At 44.6% G+C, this 18,095-nt stretch overlaps 3 protein-coding genes across 3 annotated transcripts; 1 reads left to right on the plus strand and 2 right to left on the minus strand.

Annotated features, from left to right (window-relative positions):
- The first annotated feature begins 232 nt into the window (after window positions 1–232).
- LOC121548654 (peptidyl-prolyl cis-trans isomerase FKBP3) lies at window positions 233–2,722 on the plus strand. Its single transcript, XM_041860172.1, has 7 exons — window positions 233–372; window positions 828–929; window positions 1,052–1,150; window positions 1,338–1,473; window positions 1,687–1,754; window positions 1,905–2,002; window positions 2,306–2,722. Exons 1-7 carry the CDS (start codon window positions 268–270, stop codon window positions 2,358–2,360), a joined length of 663 nt encoding a protein of 220 aa, XP_041716106.1. The 5' UTR covers window positions 233–267; the 3' UTR covers window positions 2,361–2,722.
- A 1,144-nt stretch (window positions 2,723–3,866) lies between these two features.
- On the minus strand, window positions 3,867–7,036 carry LOC121548655 (ubiquitin-like protein FUBI). The gene is made up of 5 exons (XM_041860173.1): window positions 6,948–7,036; window positions 5,753–5,834; window positions 5,439–5,583; window positions 4,268–4,323; window positions 3,867–4,089 (listed from the first exon to the last, which is right to left on the minus strand). The coding sequence occupies exons 2-5, from the start codon at window positions 5,825–5,827 to the stop codon at window positions 3,964–3,966; spliced, it is 402 nt and encodes a 133-aa protein (XP_041716107.1). The 5' UTR covers window positions 5,828–5,834; window positions 6,948–7,036; the 3' UTR covers window positions 3,867–3,963.
- Window positions 7,037–7,406: 370 nt separating this feature from the next.
- LOC121548657 (pre-mRNA-processing factor 39) lies at window positions 7,407–17,206 on the minus strand. Its single transcript, XM_041860174.2, has 15 exons — window positions 17,068–17,206; window positions 15,902–16,035; window positions 15,132–15,683; window positions 14,510–14,635; window positions 14,174–14,292; window positions 13,810–13,977; window positions 12,423–12,609; window positions 11,769–11,876; window positions 11,317–11,481; window positions 10,711–10,837; window positions 10,205–10,473; window positions 9,855–10,039; window positions 9,194–9,268; window positions 8,925–9,027; window positions 7,407–7,998 (listed from the first exon to the last, which is right to left on the minus strand). The coding sequence occupies exons 1-15, from the start codon at window positions 17,078–17,080 to the stop codon at window positions 7,906–7,908; spliced, it is 2,424 nt and encodes an 807-aa protein (XP_041716108.2). The 5' UTR covers window positions 17,081–17,206; the 3' UTR covers window positions 7,407–7,905.
- Between the last annotated feature and the right edge of the window lie 889 nt (window positions 17,207–18,095).

The raw sequence follows: 18,095 nt of genomic DNA on the forward strand, positions 1-18,095 counted from the left end.
TGGTGGATAGAGGGCAACACACTAAAAATATTACATTTTTTGTTAACCAAATTCGACACTGTCATTGACCTTCATACAAAAACTCCTCGCTTGATGACAGAAAAAAACTAAAAAACGCCACCTGTTGGAGAAGACAGATTTTGGGCCCAGTTGTCACTCTCGCTTTGCCCCTATCTCTCTGACCAAGGCAAGGAAACATGGTAAAAGCATCGCGCCTCCCAGGTCCTTACAAAGCGGAGGTGAAAGTTCAGCAGTGCGCCTTGTAAAATGGCGGCTGAATTGACCAGAGAGTGGAGCGATGAGCAGCTAAAAAGTGATGATCTACCCAAAAAAGACATTATTAAGTTCATTCAGGACAATTCTGCTCATTCGGTATGTTTTATGTTTGATCCATGCATGCATTGGCGTGACAGCGCTCATTGAAATGCCATTGCTTACTTTTAGAGCGCACGCATGGTGATATCAGTTTACCTCCGCATTGGCGAACCGCTGCCAATTTAGCTTGATGCTAGCTTGTTAGCCTAGCATGTAGTAGTTCAGCATTGTATGCAGGTCTTTACTGGCTAGTACCATTAATTTTGCTTATCACCATGCCGTGTCAAGTTCATGTGGAAAAGGCTACATATTTAAAGTATTTTTTTTCCCCAGCCTTTGGGCCTATGTGAAGTAGTTATTTTTGTGGCACCAGGCAGTAGGGAAGCTACGCAGGAAAGTGTTTCTTGCCAGATTTAGGAAATAATGCAGGTGTACAAAAGGACTTAAGTTGTAATTCATTCCGTTCGTGGCAAAATTACTACTCTTCTGACGTAGTGACTTCTCTCTTCCAGTTTCTTGCAGAGCACAAGCTGATGGGAAATATCAAGAATGTTGCAAAAACGGCAAAGAAGGAGCAACTGATTATTGCCTACAACGATTTGTTTGAGAGCAAGGTAGGGTGGACCACATGAATGGATTGAATGTGATACCTATTTTAAAAAGCGTATGACACATGAGGGCTCAAATTTAAATAATGAATTCCTGTAATGTAGTATTTTGTTTGTGCAACCACCAGAGGTTTTTAGGTTCAGAACCCATTGAAGATGTGACGGAGCATGTGAAAAATGTGAAGATCGACGACAAGCCCAAAGAAGTTGTGGAAGTCGTTGATGAGGTATGTACACAACCCATGTTTGAAAAACTTTTGATTAAGTGCTTTCCACTGAAATAGGCATCAGGATAAAAGTGCTGTATTTTGCTTTTAAGTTTAACGAGTCTACAATTTTCTGCTCCTCTACATTCAGAAGGTTGTCAGAAGAATTGTACTGTTAAAATGGTAACTTATGTATTACAATTCCCAGGGTCCTCCTAAGTTCTTCAAGTCTGTGCTGAAGAAAGGAGACAAGACTAACTTCCCTAAGAAGGGAGACAATGTGAGCTGTTGGTACACTGGCTCCCTGGAGGATGGCACAGTGTTCGACACCAACATCCCTGCAAGTATGTTTTCTTTCTCATACTTCTGTCACACTTACTCACTCGCATGCATTCTCTCTTACTATCTCTGTGACACACAATTTTATCCTCTTGGTCTCTCTCTCTCACACACACACACGTATTGTTACTCTGTCACATACTCACTTTACCTCAATTACCTTTCTCTCAGTAATACCAATAATGATTCTACTGTTTCCTCTGTCCTCCCCTCTGCAGCTGCCAGAAAGAAGAAACAGAGCAAGCCACTGAGCTTCAAAGTTGGCCTGGGCCGGGTCATCAGAGGGGTAAGACCATAGCGATACTGTATTATATTAATTACATATTGATTTATATGGCTAAAGGTGCTTTATTGCCTCAATTTAGCAATAATTATGATTTCCTTGTTCAATGGAATGCACCAGTTTTCATTGTCTTATGAGAAATGTTGTTTTCAGTGGGATGAAGGTATCCTAACGATGAGCAAAGGCGAGACAGCCAAACTGGAGATTGAGCCAGAATGGGCCTACGGGAAGAAGGGACTTCCTGATTCAAAGTATCCTTTACATTGGAACATCATGGGAACTATGGGCTAATATTGAATTAGGAGATGGCAGAAAGTGATGAGTCTTGGCTTTAATGGTATGTTTTTCACCACAAGTGATGGTCAGGAAGATTGCTAAGCCTCAGAGTAGTCGTCTCCTGTACAATGGCTCTATCATAGCCTTGTTGATACTCATTGAATTTGAGCCGGATTTATAACTATCTCTTAGTTGTAACACTTTTTATATGAATGTGTCTCTCATTAAATGGATATGCAACAGTTTCTGTGTGCATCCCTTAACTCTCCCACCACCAGAATCCCACCAAACGCAAAGCTGATCTTCGAGGTCGAGCTGGTGGCCGTCGATTAACGGCAGAAACCTACCCAGCATGCCCTTCTCTCCGTGGACGGGGAAAATGCGGTAGTCACTAGACGGCTATGCTCGAAAGGACAGAAGTGGTTGTAACGTTGTCAGAACGTTAAAGGAGTCTGATATATTGTCTTAATTTACGTTTAATGGGATGCTTTGGGAATTTGGCAATGAGGCCCTTTATCTACTTCCCCAGAGTCAGATGAACTTTTGGATACCATTTTTATGTCTGTCCAGTATGAAGGAAGTTAAAGGTAGTTTCTCGAGCCACTGCTAACTAGTGTTGGCACAATGACTGGAAGTCTATGGGTATCTACTAACATGCATTAACACTAGTTAGCATTTGCTCGTGAAACTAAATCTAACTTCCTTCATACTGGACACAGACATAAAAATGTTATCCACTAGTTCATCTGACTCATTGCCAAAATCCCAAAGTATCCTTTTTTAAGGTTAGTCTGGTTTTCTTTTTCTGCTTAAGCCAAGTCCTTTATCATTGTTTTGGCATATTGTCTGAAGCAGACCAGGGTTATTTGTGGTGAGTTGAGAAGGTGCCATGCTTCTGTCCTTTCCTGCATGGCCAGGTAGTGATGACCGGGCAACACTGTACAGATGGGGCATCCTTCCTGACAGTTACACACCGCAGAGGAAAGCCTTCCTGTTTTTTCTTGTTCTTTTGCATGTATAATGTACTTTTTAAAGATTAATAAACCAATTTTGGAGACTAAATTGACATGTGCAGCAGGTCTTGTTTATTTGGTGCCTTCAGCGAGTGTTTGAATGGTGAAGAAAACTGTGGGCAGTAGTGAATGGTTTGGAAGTAAGTTCCTGCTCTTTAAATCACGTGTTCTAATCAGAACCAGTCCTCCCTGCCATCTAAAAGGGCTTCCAAACACCCACCTGAAGGTGTAGTTTCATGCAGTAGTACACATTACACAATCGCAACTGGTCGGTCCGAACAGCACGAACTGGCCCAGTTCATGGAAATGTATACTCAACGGCAGACTTGTCTTAAGTTTGTCACTTTGGATAGCTGTCAGAACGATCATATGGTGCTGGTATTACCGGTTTCATTTTGACATCCCTTATACATTCATTTCCAAACTCCATTAGACTAGAACAGGCAAATTCATACCTGGACCTTAAGTCAGTTCCACTGCTGATTGCCCTCAAATCAAGGACTGATTTAGATTTGGTACACAAGTTGCGTTTACAGGCAGACCAATTCTGATTCCCCCCCCCCACCAATTGGTCTTTACCAATCGCTGATCTAAATTGGTCAAAATACCAATTAGTGGAATCTGAATTGGGCTGCCTGTCAACCCAGCCAAGGTGGGTGCCATTATCAGGTAGAACAGAAAACCAGCATAACTGCAGACCTCCAGGCTCAGATTTGAAAACCCCTGAACAAGAATGTACCAAATCTTTTGTCAGTGTGCTGTCCAAACAATACTTTCTAATAAGTCACTTATCAAACAACCCTGTCTCAAAATCATAAACACCCAAGACAGTCCAAGCCAAATCTTTATTCTGTACAGGAGGAAAACCTTTCAGTGCTTAAAAAAAAAATCCCAAGCGTTCTCCTGAGGGGGGGGTAGGGTTCTTAGGAGTTGGCGTTGGGGCCCTTCTTCTTGCCGAAGGTGGGCACAACGTTGACGAAGCGCCTGTTGTACTGGATGCGACGCTTTGCACGGCCAGTCTTCTTCTTCTTCTTCTCCTGCTTGTCAACCTGTAGTGATAGAGGGGGACAGTGACCATTACTATGCAGAAATATATTACATTTAGAAGACACTAATCCAAGAACTATAACGATTTTGAAACAATCAGACATTGTTACAACTGCCACAATACCAACTACCATAATGTCAAAGAGTATGTTTAAAAATATGCAGAAAGCATCTGCTGACCTTGGGTGTCTGTCCCCTCACTTTACCGGCACGGGCCAGGGAGCCATGTACCTTTCCTGGTGGGGAGAGAAAGCAAAGAGATTATCCTGAGTGAACATACAGCAATGGAACTGATGACAAAATACCTTCACAGAGCACCCATTAGTTAACTGCTGATCTGGAATGGAGCTGTACAGTGCATTCAGAAAGTATTCAGACCCGTTTACCTTTTCAACATTTTACCTTAACTCTAAAATTGATTCTCCCCCGATTGCTCAGTTTGGCCATGCGGCCAGCTCTAGGAAGAGCCTTGGGTGGATCCAAACTTCTTCCATTTTAGAATGATGGAGGCCACTGTGTTTTTGGGGACCTTCAATGCTGCAGACTCAACACAATCCTGTCTCGGAGCTCTACGGACAATTCTTTTGACCTCATGGCTTGGTTTTTGCTCTGACATGCACTGTCAACTGTTGGACGTTATATAGACAGGTGTATGCCTTTCCAAATCATGTCCAATCAATTGAATTTATCCCAGGTGGACTCCAATCAAGTTGTAGAAACATCTCAAGGATGATCAATGGAAAAAGGATGCACCTGAGCTCAATTTCGAGTCTCATAGCAAAGGGTCTGAATACTTATGTAAATAAGTTATGTTTATTTTTAATACATTTGCAAACATTTCTAAAAACCTGTTTCCGTTTTGTCATTATGGGGTATTGTGTGTAGATTGATGAGGAAAATTTTTATTTAATCAATTTTAGAATAAGGCTGCAACGTAACAAAATGTGGAAAAAGTCAACGGCCTGAATTACTTTCCAAGTGCACTGTATGTGATTGGATAAGTCAAAGCAAAGTTCCCACCCTATTTCTTTCTAAATCCAATCTTCTCATAGCTGTGATTATTCAATGGAGGAAGGATACATTTGCAAAATATTCAAATCAGGACACATTGAGATCATGTACAGGACTTAGTAAGCCATTGTGGTGAGCTGTATTTGGTGCTCCATCATTTTAGTCTTATATCATTTTAGTCTTATCCAGAGCGATTTAAAGGAGTAATTAGGGTTAAGTGCCTTGCTCAAGGGCACATCTGCAGATTTCACCTAGTTGGTTCAAGGATTTGAACCAGCAATCTTTCGGTTACTGGCCCAACGCTCTTAACCGCTAGGATATCTGCTGCCCGAGTACTGACCTCCCAGAAGTCGGCCAGCTACTTCCAGGGTGCAGTGCTCAGAGATGCCACAGTCCACCAGAGAGGAAGCATCCTCCAGTGGGGAGCCGGCCAGCAACAGCACCTGGTCCTCCACTAGGAGACCCTCCAGAGTCTGGACATGGACCTGAAACAACCCCACAGACACACTCAATGGTTTGCTCCAGACATGCATATATCCCAAAAATGTACATGCATGTGACAAATCCAGACAATGTGGAACACTGTAATTGTAGACTACAGACAGTACACCAATTACACCACAATCATTGATTTATCCAAGCGTGGCCTCTCACCTTTATGTCTCTGACGGTCTCCTGTCCTGTCACCTCAAGGGTGTGAGTGTTCTGTGCACGCAAGAAGAGCTGCATCTTGATGCTGTGGATAGGAAAATATGGTTAGTTAGCTTTTACATTTACGTCATTTAGCAGACGCTCTTATCCAGAGCGACTTACATTATTTATTTTTTCATACCCCCTGTGGGAATCGAACCCACAACCCTGGCGTTGCAAACGCCATGCTCTATCAACTGAGCTACATCCCTGCCGGCCATTCCCTCCCCTACCCTGGACGACGCTGGGCCAATTGCGCGCCGCCCCATGGGTCTCCCGGTCACGGCCGGCTACGACAGAGCCTGGATTCGAACCAGGATCTCTAGTGGCACAGCTAGCACTGCGATGCAGTGCCTTAGACCACTGCGCCACTCAGGAGAGTATGAGAACAGTAAATGGGGTGTCATTGCTCCACATTACATTTGCATTTTAGTCATTTAGCAGACGCTCTTATCCAGAGCGACTTACAGGAGCAATTATTGTTAAGTGCCTTGCTCAAGGGCACATCGACAGATTGTTCACCTAGTCGGCTCGGGGATTAGAACCAGCGACCTTTCGGTTACTGACACTACGCTCTTAACCACTAAGATACCTGCCGCCCACATGACTTGAATCCGCCCTAAAAAGCAACAATGACTGAGCTAGGGATGTAGACGCATTGACATACTGCCTGTCTAGGTGGCCCATCTGTTTAGATACCTAAAGCAATAGAAATTAGCGATTTAGGAACCAATAACTACCACTTCGCAGGAAAGACAGCGCAATGCTAGCTAGCATAGCAGTAAGGTTGAGGCATGTTTGAAGTTGACTGGCTAGCTAAAGTTGTATTTAGACATACCTAGCCAGGCAATAAGAGTTTGCAAATCATGAGGATTTATTATAGTTACGACCATAACTAGTAGCTAGGCATCCATGGTCGTTTGATTAGCTAGTCAGCCACACAGTCACGTAACTAAGCTAGCAAACATAATGCTAGCTAGCAAGCCACATGGGGCACGCGGTTCCAGAAACACTTTACTTTTTTGTGTGCTAAATATAAGGCAATCAAACAAACAATTATTCGTTTGGATGATGTACTTACGACCAATATTCCGAGCTGATATATTGTCTCTAATGGGTATAAAATGCAATATTTTATCTCAATTTGCACAGGCCTTACCTCGTTTGATGCTAGACGTTCAACACTAGGCAAAAAAGGACTTTCGGAGCGTCGGCAGTGCGCATGTGTCAACGTGTGACGTAGATAAGGCTGAGGGCACTACCGTAAAAAGCCTATGCGAAATGTATTCATGAATAAAAATTTTTTTTTTTTTCTATGATTTTGTATACAAATAACATTGTACATTTTTGCCTGTCATACAGAAACATGTAATGATATGATACATCATGCTATGTTTCAACTGCTGGATCAAGACAGTAAGCTGAATGAGCTTTTTCGTGCTGGGCCACACCTTATATCTCTCCATGAGTACCTACATGTCAGTTTCAAATGGATCATGATTGGAGAGCATTCACATGTAACCAATCTATTCCCGTTTGCTTTCATGTAGCCGCAATGGCAGTGTTGTTAATATCGTACAAATATGGGTTAATTCAGGGGAGTACAAAACACATGAAATAGGATATTAATCTCTTTATTATGAAATAAAAAACAAAAATCTTCATTTCTGTTCTGTCCCAGGAAACAAAAACCTTAATCTTAAAAAGCTCACATTTTAGGAAAGCAGAGGAGAGGCTCAGGAAGGAGCATAGCTGTTACCACTACCTCCATACAAATCTATCATCTGTATCAAACAACTAGTTTCCCCACACAGACATATTGAAGAGGAACCAAATTATGCAGTGATCCAATCTAAAAATTAAAAACATCATTGTGTCTTTTCAACTGAGGAAAAAATTAAATTCATATGAAGTCTGCATCAACACACATGCGCAAGGAACACAAAAAGCAGCCAGTCGATGAATGATGGAGATGATGATGACAGTGAATGTGTCAATCTAATGGCCAATGGAAACAAATGACATCAAACAACAAAAGAGGAGGCGGGGCTAGCTGAGATGAGCAGTTGGACTGGGTAGAAAGGATGCCTCCTCTAATCTCTTCTTTCTGCAAGACCTTATGTTGGTGGAGGGGGGTAGTACTGGTTATACTGCTGGGAATACTGGTTGTACTGTCCCCAGGAGTTTTGGCCCCAGTTGTTGTACTGTTGCTGGAGAAGGAAAGCAAAAGAAAGACAGGGTTAGTTGGCATTCCTTCAAATACTTAGGAACATCTCATTCCAGCATTAGGGTCACCAGATGAAGAGAATAGAGTTCAACACTATCACACTCCCGTTTTTTACTCATTAAGAAACCAATTTTGCCATGAGGGATGGTATGACATTTGTCACCTATGCACAGTATGGTGAAAATACACTCAGTTGGCAGTTAATTAGGTACACCCATCTAGTACCAGGTCAGACCCCCCTTTGCCTCCAGAACAGCCTGAATTCTATAAGGTGTGGCGTTCAAATGTTGCTCAATTGGTATCAAGGGACCGAATGTGTGCCAGGAAAACATTCCCCACACCGTTTTTAGCTGATAGTAGTGGAACCCGGTGTGGCCATCTGTTTGCTGCAATAGCCCATCCATGACAAGGATCGACGAGTTGTGCGTTCTGAGATACCATTCTGCACACCACTCTTGTACTACTCCATTTGTGGGCCACCTGTTAGCTTGCACGATTCATGCAATTCTCCTTCAAACCTCTCATCAACGAGCTGTTTTCACCCACAGGACTGCTGCTGACTGGATGTTTTTCACAGGAAACCCTAGACACGGTCGTGTGTGAAAAGCCCGGGAGGCCGGACGTTTCTGAGATACTGGAAAAGGCGCACCTGGCACCGATGATCATACCACACTCAAAGTCGCTTAGATCACTCATTTTGCCCATTCTAACGTTTAATCGAACCGTAACAATGCCTTAAAGCCCGTCTACCTGCTTTATATAGCAAGCCACGGCCACGTGACTCACTGTCTGTAGGACCGAACCATTTTCATGAACCTAATAAACTGGCCACTGAGTATATCGCTCAATGCAAAAATAAATTGGGTGTAAAACAGTATGTTTGAGTCTGCTCTTTATCATAGGACTCACCTGGTACCAGTTGTAGTTGTAGGCAGAGTTGTCTCCCTGCATCATGTGCCCTGAGCCTGAGTGCTCGTCGGTACGCTGTCTCTTCGACTCAGGCTCCTGCGAGCTGCAGGGACACAAAGGAACAGGTTAAATGTCAATCAAGAGCACCCAAATAACCAATTCAAGCATGGCAATTCACACCCTGCTATGAAGTGTCCTACCAATCCTATTGTTTTGTACTCCATGATGTCAATGTTAAGCTGAGGGAAGTGAATAAACTGAAATCTTACCCATTCTCTGCTTTCCTCTTTGTCGACTCGTGTTCTTTCAGAAGCTTCTGGTGTTCATCGTAAGCAGCCACTAACCTGTGAGGGTTAAAAATAATACATGGTTAAGATTAAAGATGCACTATGCAGAAATCCCTCTGCCATTTGCGAAAATTAGTGTCTGCTGGTTGTTTTTTTCCTTTAAATTAAGACCTAGACAACCAGGTGAGTGGAGTTCCTTACTCATCAGTGACCTTAATTCAGCAATCAAGTACAAGGGAGGAGTGAAAACCCGCAGACACTCTGCCGTCCGTGGACTGAGTTTGACACAGTGTAAAGAATCATTGCACCATCTAAACCGCTGTGAAATATATTTTCCATAACCCAAAATATTGTATTTTCAGCTGGTGTACTAAACCGAAAGTAACAAACGCAAAAACAAAACTTAAGAACGCGAAGCATAGAAAGTGCGCACATAACAGATCTGTTGCTTCTTAGACTTGCTTTCAATGAGAATGACAGATCTATAAATCACATTGCTATGTGAATTTGGTCAGGTCGCCAAAAAAGTACATATTGTAGCTTTAAGTGGAAAGGGCACAGTCATTCACAGACTCTAATTTGAACACTGGTCATGAAACATTCATTAATTGTATTTGAGAGTAGGTACTGCAGGTGAACTGACTTGTTGATGTCGCTGCCAAAGTCCTGGAGGAACTCGACCTTGCGCTGAGAGAAGGTGAGACGAGAGTCGAGGGGCAGCAGGCTGCTCAGGGCACGGTCGAAGCAGGCCAAGATGTCAGCTTCGCTCTGCTGCACGTCCCCACTGTACTCCAGCTCCAGCAGGTTCAGATACAGTTTAGGACTCGCCTGGGAGAGACACATAAAATAGATTCATTATGAACTCAAATGGTTTCTCTGAACACATTTTCTCTGAATCAAACTCCATTCGGCACCATGCGTATCAATACCACATCTCAATATCAAGATCCTGAACCAAGTGACTCCATTTCTCATCTAGCTTTGTGATCTTACCTGGTCCTTGTCTATGGCGTCCAGCAGCACCTTGCGGGCCTTGATGAGGCTTCTCTGCACCTTCAGCAGCTGCCGGGCCAGCTTCACGGCGTAGAACGAGGTCTCGCTGGTGTTTTTCCCCGACGCAATCGCCTCTCTCAGCAGGGCCTCCGCTTCCTCCAGGTTGCCGTGGCGCCGCTCCAGGCTGACCCGCCGCAGACGCACCATAGCCAGGGCTGGCACCGCCTCCTCCAGAGCCTTCAGGATGCCGCGCGCCTCTGCTATGTTCCCTACAGGGAAACGAATGACAGACAAACTCAGTTCCACTTCTGGGTTGAATGTTTCTTACTAGTTTTTGTAGACAGAGGCTACCAATGCTTTTGAACTTGTATTATGTGATTGGCTCAGCCTCCTTATTTGAATGTACCCGTTTGTAAATCACTTTGGACAAGAGCATCTGCTAAAGGTCTAATGACATGTGAGATGTGTGAATGTGATGTCAAGAGGGATCTAGAAACACCACTCACCCTGTTGCTCCTCGAATGCAGCCCACAGCAGGTGAATGTTGGGCTTCTTGGTCAGGTGGATGGTACACGCCTTCTTGTACACGTGTCTCACTCCATCAATGCTGTAGCCCTCTAGATATTTTGCATACTTCAGAGTGAAGCGAGAGAAAGAAAGGAGGGTTGGAGGAAGAGGGGGACAGGGTGGATGGAAAGGAGGAGGTGGAGAGAGAAGACGAGGAGGGGAAGGGGACGACAACATTTTAAACACCCATTTCCGGGTCACTCAACCAGTGAATTTCTTCATTGACAAGATCGTGTTTTTAGAAATTCTTTGTAAACCCATCAGCACCTTCATGGAACGAATAAGATAAGTTTCTGTAAGGTAGTGGGAGACGGAGAAGATGCAACGTAGTAGTTGGCAAATGCTGGAGTCAAATCTTGTGTGGCAAAGCTGGCCATCCCCTAATACAACAGATACAGTGAGTCACAGATCAACGATACACGCAAAGAAGAGATGTGCAGGACGATTTACTGTTGTCAGGAAGTGATGAAATCGTTGATAGGGGAAGTGCGGGGAGTTCATTATTTTTGGGGTGTCGGTGGGTCAAAGGTTAAGGGTTGGGTTACCTTTGTCCAGAAGTCCTCGTAGAGAGCACAGGCGATGAGGCAGCGTTCGAACAGAACGACCACACGTTCGGGAGTGCCGTTCTCGATCTCATAGTCCAGGTACTCCTTCCAATTGCTGAGCTGGGTCTTCTCCAGGGCTTTGACATGGAAGTAGGGACGTTTTATCTACAAAAATAACAATTTCAGAGTAATAATTAGGGACAGTTCACCCCAAAATCAACATTTGTCCAATATTTTCATATCTCGTATTCCATCTATTGTGTAGACCTCTGTAGGCCTCAATCCCAAATTAATGGGAAAGAGTGGCACCATCCAATTCCATCTCGACCCAGCTTGACAAAGCCCACTTTAGAGGTATGTAAACTTTGAAGTGAACTAGTTCCTTTAGCATAATGAAATATAAGTGGATGATATTCTGACCATAAAAAAAAAAAATAGGTGTCAGTACTCACCCCTTCCTCGAAGGCCCAGCGTTTGCTGACCTCCTGCTCGTTTTGGTTGAACACCTCCTGGCGCGACTCGATCACCTTGTGGCGCATGTTCTCAATCTCCGTCACCCTCTACACAGAACACAAGACACTCAATGTTAACCTTCTCACTCCACTTTAAAACAATCTCGTAACAATCTCATTCTCCACTGATGTGCAAACTGCATGTCCAGCTGCCAAGATTATTTACATCACCATGAGGCCGAGAGAGCCAGAGACTAGCAGGGGCCCTGCCTGTCGAAGGCGAGGGGGCCGACCCAGGGACCGAGGCCCGACCCGGGGCAGGGTATGTACCGTATGCACCCTGCCTGTAGGCCAGCCCTGGTGCTGGGGACTGGAAAGGACGAGGGGTCACTCGACTTGGCCAGCCGGCCCACGATCCAGCCATTCCTGACCCGCTTTAAGCCGAGTCCCTGACTGGATGATGCCAACTTGAATCCCCCACGTACTCATTGGCTTGGCTGCTGATGGAAAGACACCTCTTCAAACCTGCACAGATTTGTGTTTCTCTCCATGGATGATGATGATGATGAAGAAGAGGCAAGGGCCTCTTTCCTAACCCTCTGGCATGTTGTGGCATATCAACCCCTCCTCGAGGGTGAGGAGGTGGAGTCGTACCTTTGCAGGATCTGGGAGGTCCTCGGTGCCTGCTGGGAGCTCCTCGGACTCGGTGGGTGTTGCTTCCTCTCCTTCCTCATTGGCTGCAGCTGCTACGTTGGCTTTGGCTAGCTCCACCCTCAGCTGGACAAACTCCTCCTCTGACAGGAAGTGTTTGGGGTTGTTGTTCTGCACATGCTCTTTGAACCTGCAGAGAGACATTCAGTACATCACTAGGAGAACCAAAAGTACTACCAGAGAAGTCAAAATCAAATTGTATTTGGCACATGCTTCGTAAACAACAGGCGTAGACTAACAGTGAAATGCTTACATATGGGCCCTTACCAACAATATTTTTAACAAGGAATAAATACACAATGAGTAACGATAACTTGCCTATATACACGAGGCAGGGGTACGAGGTAATTGAGGTAGATATGTACATATAGGTAGAGATAAAGTGACTAGGCAACAGGATAGATAATAGACAGTAGCAGCAGCGTATGTGATGAGTCAAAAGAGTTAGTGCAAAAAGGGTCAATGCAGATAGTCCGGGTAGCTATTTGGTTAACTATTTAGCAGTCTTATGGCTTGAGGGTAGAAGCGGTTCAGGGCCCTGCCGTGCGGTAACGGAGAGAACAGTCTATGACCTGGGTGGCTGGAGGACTACATTTTTTAAGACCTTCCTCTAACACCGCCTGGTAGAGGTCCTGGATGGCAGGGAACTCGGCCCCAGTGATGTACTGGGCCGTATGAACTACCCTCTGTTGCACCTTGCCATCGAAAGCCAAGCAGTTGCCATAGTGTGCCCGAAAGTGAGTTTCTGACAAGGGTAAAACTATTGCCAGTGTTCAGTATTTGATTTCTCTTAGCTACCCACTACCTGAGATGTTGACCATAACCATAGATATAGAATGAATAGAATGGACGTCCCCATTCAAGTCAATGATGGCATAATGGATGGACTGGCATCCATTTTGAGTGCACCCATGCCAGGAAGTAAAAGCAGGTGTACCCTTCAATCTAGGTAAGTACTATCTGGGATCCTTGGGACCTCCCTACCCTAAACATTCCCAAGGATCCAGGGTTTGCACAGACCCTTCAATATGTGCTGTGACTGATTGAGTCAACTCAACTGACATTAAAACAAATACATTCCATTGCATGAGCCACATCAGTTAGCATCATTCTACATTTCCATGACAATCCAGCATCAGTAGATAGAGCATTCCAAATGACCATGGAACTTATTGCATCATAACACCAGGCAGCCATTGCATGTGTACCTATGAGTTTACTAGTCAAATTGTCAGGGTTAGAGCTTCCAAGACCTTTCTTTTAATTATATAACCATAACCCTCATGGATGGTTTATCAAAACCCATTGTGAATGAGCTGACCCCTCGTACCTCTGGAGGTGCTGTGAGTAGAGCTGGGTGGGGATGCCCAGGATGCGGTCGTAGATGGCCGTGACATTGGCCAGTTTCTCCTGCTCCGTCTCCCAGTTGATGTAGGCCTCCCAAAGACGGTCAGAGCGGAAGTCTGTCCCTGCTGCCAACACAGCATGCTCATACGCACTGTGGGAAAGAACATAGACTACATAATTAACAATGCACTATGACCTGAAAAGTTCAGTAAGACACTTGTCGTTTTGGTTGTTGACGTGTCACAAGCTTCCCATGCACACAGCTTGAGGATATACAGGAGTGTGTGTGTTGAGGTGAGTGAGATGAGGTCTTTCACTTTTCAGTGACGACAGGGATCTTTACTCACGCTCTAATGCGTCCTGGTGTCTCTGGGTCTTCGTGGTCAGCGTTGTCCTTGATGAAGGACATGTAGTGAAGCCACAGATCCACACTGAGGGGGATGGCCTGCACACCCCGCCGGTACACCTGGGGACAGGACACAAAAGGACACTGGTGAATGAGACAAAGACCGTGTGAAATGCCAATGACTGCCACAGCAAGGACCCAAAAAGTAGAGCGAACAAAGCAGACTAACCCTGTCAAGTCCTTTCAGATCAGGACAGAGGACAGGTAGAGAAGAAGTCCATTTACACTATTGACTACATCAGCACATCCGCGAAAGAAGAGCTCTTTTCACGCTTACCTCCTCTGCCACCTGCGCATTGCCATGCTTCTTCTCAATGTCAGCAAACTTCTTCCAGTAGCCGTAGCAGTAGGGGTAGTGCAGGAAAAACGCATCAAACGCCTTCCTCACAACACCGAGATGATTCTGAGGAAAAAATAACATTTATAACTTGCTTCCTGCCAGACAATTTTCATCAATGTGACTTTAACCAAATCCAGCCTCATCATCAAACCACGGGCTCGCCAACGCTGTTTCGGGAGATCTACTCTCCTGTTGGATCCGTGCTATCTGGGATCCTTGGAACGTCCCTACCACATTGAAGTTGAAATGTAAAATGGTTAAAGTTAGGGTTTAGGGTAGGGACATCCCAAGGATGCTTGATAGCACTGACCACCCCAGCTAATCAACCAGCTAATTATTAGAATCAGGTGTGATGGATTAGTGTTGAAGCAAAAAAAAAACTACAGGACAGTAGCTCTCCAGGAACAGGGATGGAGCCCTGATCTAACCCTTTACTTAACCAGGTTTAGTCGCATTGAGATTTTAAATGTAGTTTTCAATACAGAAGACTATGAGAGCAGATTACACCTATTCACAATACAAGGGTTAACATAAAATTCCAGGACTTCTCTATGCTCACCTCTTGCTCCACATACTGCAGCAGGTAGACCCAACCATTGAAGTCTTCAGGGTTCTCCTCACACCCTTTAACCAGCTTCTCGTACTCAGCAGGGATGAGAGGCTCTGTGGGGACAGCTGGTTCCTCAACAGCTTCCCCCTGTCCTGTCGTCTCTTTGGATTCTTCCAGCTCCATGTTAGCTGGGCTTCCATCTTCTGCAACCATTGGTGGCTGGGCTTGGGCTGGATCTTGTTCCTGATCTACAGGCTCTGACATCTCACCCTGTATCAGAGACTCTGTGGCTTCCGCTTGGTTGTTCTGTCCATCCTGGCTCTCTTCTTCTGACGACGCTTCCATTTGGTTCTGTTGTTCTACCTGGGGAGAACGAGACTGATCATCTGAATCCTCCTCTTGGAAGAGCTTGGCGCTCGCTAGCTGGAAGTGCTGCACCGCTTGTTCAACTGATCCCAGATCAGACTGCTGGTCCTGGTGCAGCTTGATTACTTCTGGTGACGACTGATCTGACTCTGAGTCAGTGTCGTGGATAACCGTGGTGAGGTTGTCAGGGGGAACCTGGTAGGAAGAAAAGTAGGCAAAGGGCACTGTTTGAAACATCAACATTATTTAAAGTTGAAAGTGTTGTGGTTTACTAGGACTGCAAGCAGAAAAAACATGACATTTGCTATGGGTTGTTGTTTAGAGTAATGATGACAGGGCATTGTCTTTATGATTCTGCTCAGGGGCATTTTTCGATTTCCTAGAGTAAACCCCTGTCTATTTTCACCACTGACCTGGTCCACGGTCCATTCAGCAGGGTGCGTGAGGACAGGCAGGTCTGGGAGGAAGCCCTCTCCATTGCCCTCCATGGCTGGGGAGTCCCCACTCTCAGAGCTGTCTGTGTCCAACATCCCCATCATGGGCTGGTCTGAGACATGCAGGTTTGAAGAGGGACACAGATTGCACGTCAATCAATATCACAACATCAAAACGGGTTGAGGGTAATAATTACCTTTGCCTTACAGGAAAATGGTGTAGAATCAGGAGTGGATCCAGTCAATAGACATAACTGGGTTATTGTGGGTTCCTTGGGCATATCTACTAGTGCACGAAAACATCCTTATCAACCAAGGTTTGACATTCAATAAAATCTGTATGGCTCATCCAAATGTGTGCACATATCCAGATATGGCTAGATAGGTAACGAAGTTAAATGTATTTATCATACGTGCTCCAGATATTAACCTAAAACATTCAAGTCAAGCTCAACTGAAGAATCCTCACTCTGACCGCATCTGTTGACTTGTTAAGAGTCGCACTGAGCTGTATAGCATGCGCACATCCTTGTTTAGCAACATTAGCATGCTAGCTAGCTGACTACAGGTGCGCGTGCTGGTAGATAGTAGCACATTATGTAGCAAGTTAAATAACATTTAATCCGGTCAATTAACTAGTTATCTAGTTAGCCTATTTTTCTTGATAGTTAGCTAAAGCTTTTGGTCATCATTCAAGCACGGCACACAACTGTAAAGTTGGCTTAGGAACCTACTGCAGTCAATCTGTATATAACTAGCTACATCATTGGTCAGTGCACACTCAATGATGTTAGCTACACGTTAGCATAGTTAGGTAATTCAAACATATCTAACTAGCTACCCACTCTGTAGGTATCCTAAAAAATAAGACGTTAGTTACGGTTAACGTTACTGCGTGTTGTTGTAAAGACTGTAACTAGGGAAAGGCGACCGTTTCATTCTAATCCCAAATAATAGGCTGAAAGTCTTATCGTTACAAACAGCGAAGTTAGGGCTTCAACCTTGCCTCGGTTTGGGCCTAGTTAGCTAAAGTTAGCTGCTAGCTAGCCAGACCGCACACGTCCACCATCTTCACGTTACAGCAAGCGAACTAGAAAGTTCTCAAAATAAACATTTGATCAAAGAGGGTGTTTGAGACAACCTACCAGTATCTTCCATGAAATTTAGATGAGACAAATGTATATTTCAGACAGTTTAAACGTATCTAACCAACAACATGTAGCCGCGTTTCTACTCTCATTCTCCAGCGACAACTTCGAGAAGGGCACAGAGAAGCGCATGCGTACTGTAGTGTTATGGGGGCGGGTCCACTACAATATAACCATTCTTGTAGTGAAGCTATATATCCAGTGTCTGTCTGTAATGAATCCAACAACCGTAGCCAATAGAGGCTGCAGTCACTGATTTATGCAAAAGGTGAAAGTTACCATTGCCATTCAGAATAAGAATAAGATGATAGGATAATAACATTCCTATAAATAGTTGACACTATTCCTATAAATAATGTAGAATAATTTAAATGTAATGTAAATGTAGCCAACATAGAAATCCAACAATAGCCTATGTGTGATTGAGAGCATTCTGTCTGGCTGCATCACCACCTGGTATGGCAACTGCACCGCCCTCAACCGAATGGCTCTCCAGAGGCCAATGCATCAACGGGGGCACGCTGCCTGCCCTCCAGGACATTTACAGCACTCAGTGTCAAAGGAAGGCCAAGAAAAGCATCAAGGACTTCAGCACCCGAGTCACGGTCTGTTCCCTCTTCTACCATCTAGCAGACAGAGAAGGTACTGGTGCATCAAAGACAACACCGAAAGACTGAAAAACAGCTTCTATCTCCAGGCCATCAGACTGTTGAACAGCCATCACGCAATCTCCTGCAGTAACAGACAAAGACACACTCCCTCACACAAAACAGATACACAAGCTCACACACACCTCATACACAAGCAGACCCCTGTACTCACATATGCACTCACACACACGCATACGCCCATACTCACAAACAAACACGCACACACACACACACACACACAGACATGATAGAGACATTAAACACTGGACCGTTTCTTTATACTGTTTTTCACAAAGTAAACCACTGTAAACTCCTACTCCCCAGGCGCTATCATTTGATGACTTCTGTAATCGCAAAAGTCTTGGTTTCTTGCAC

This window comes from Coregonus clupeaformis, chromosome 33, assembly GCF_020615455.1.
Source record: "Coregonus clupeaformis isolate EN_2021a chromosome 33, ASM2061545v1, whole genome shotgun sequence".
NCBI lineage: Eukaryota > Metazoa > Chordata > Actinopteri > Salmoniformes > Salmonidae > Coregonus > Coregonus clupeaformis.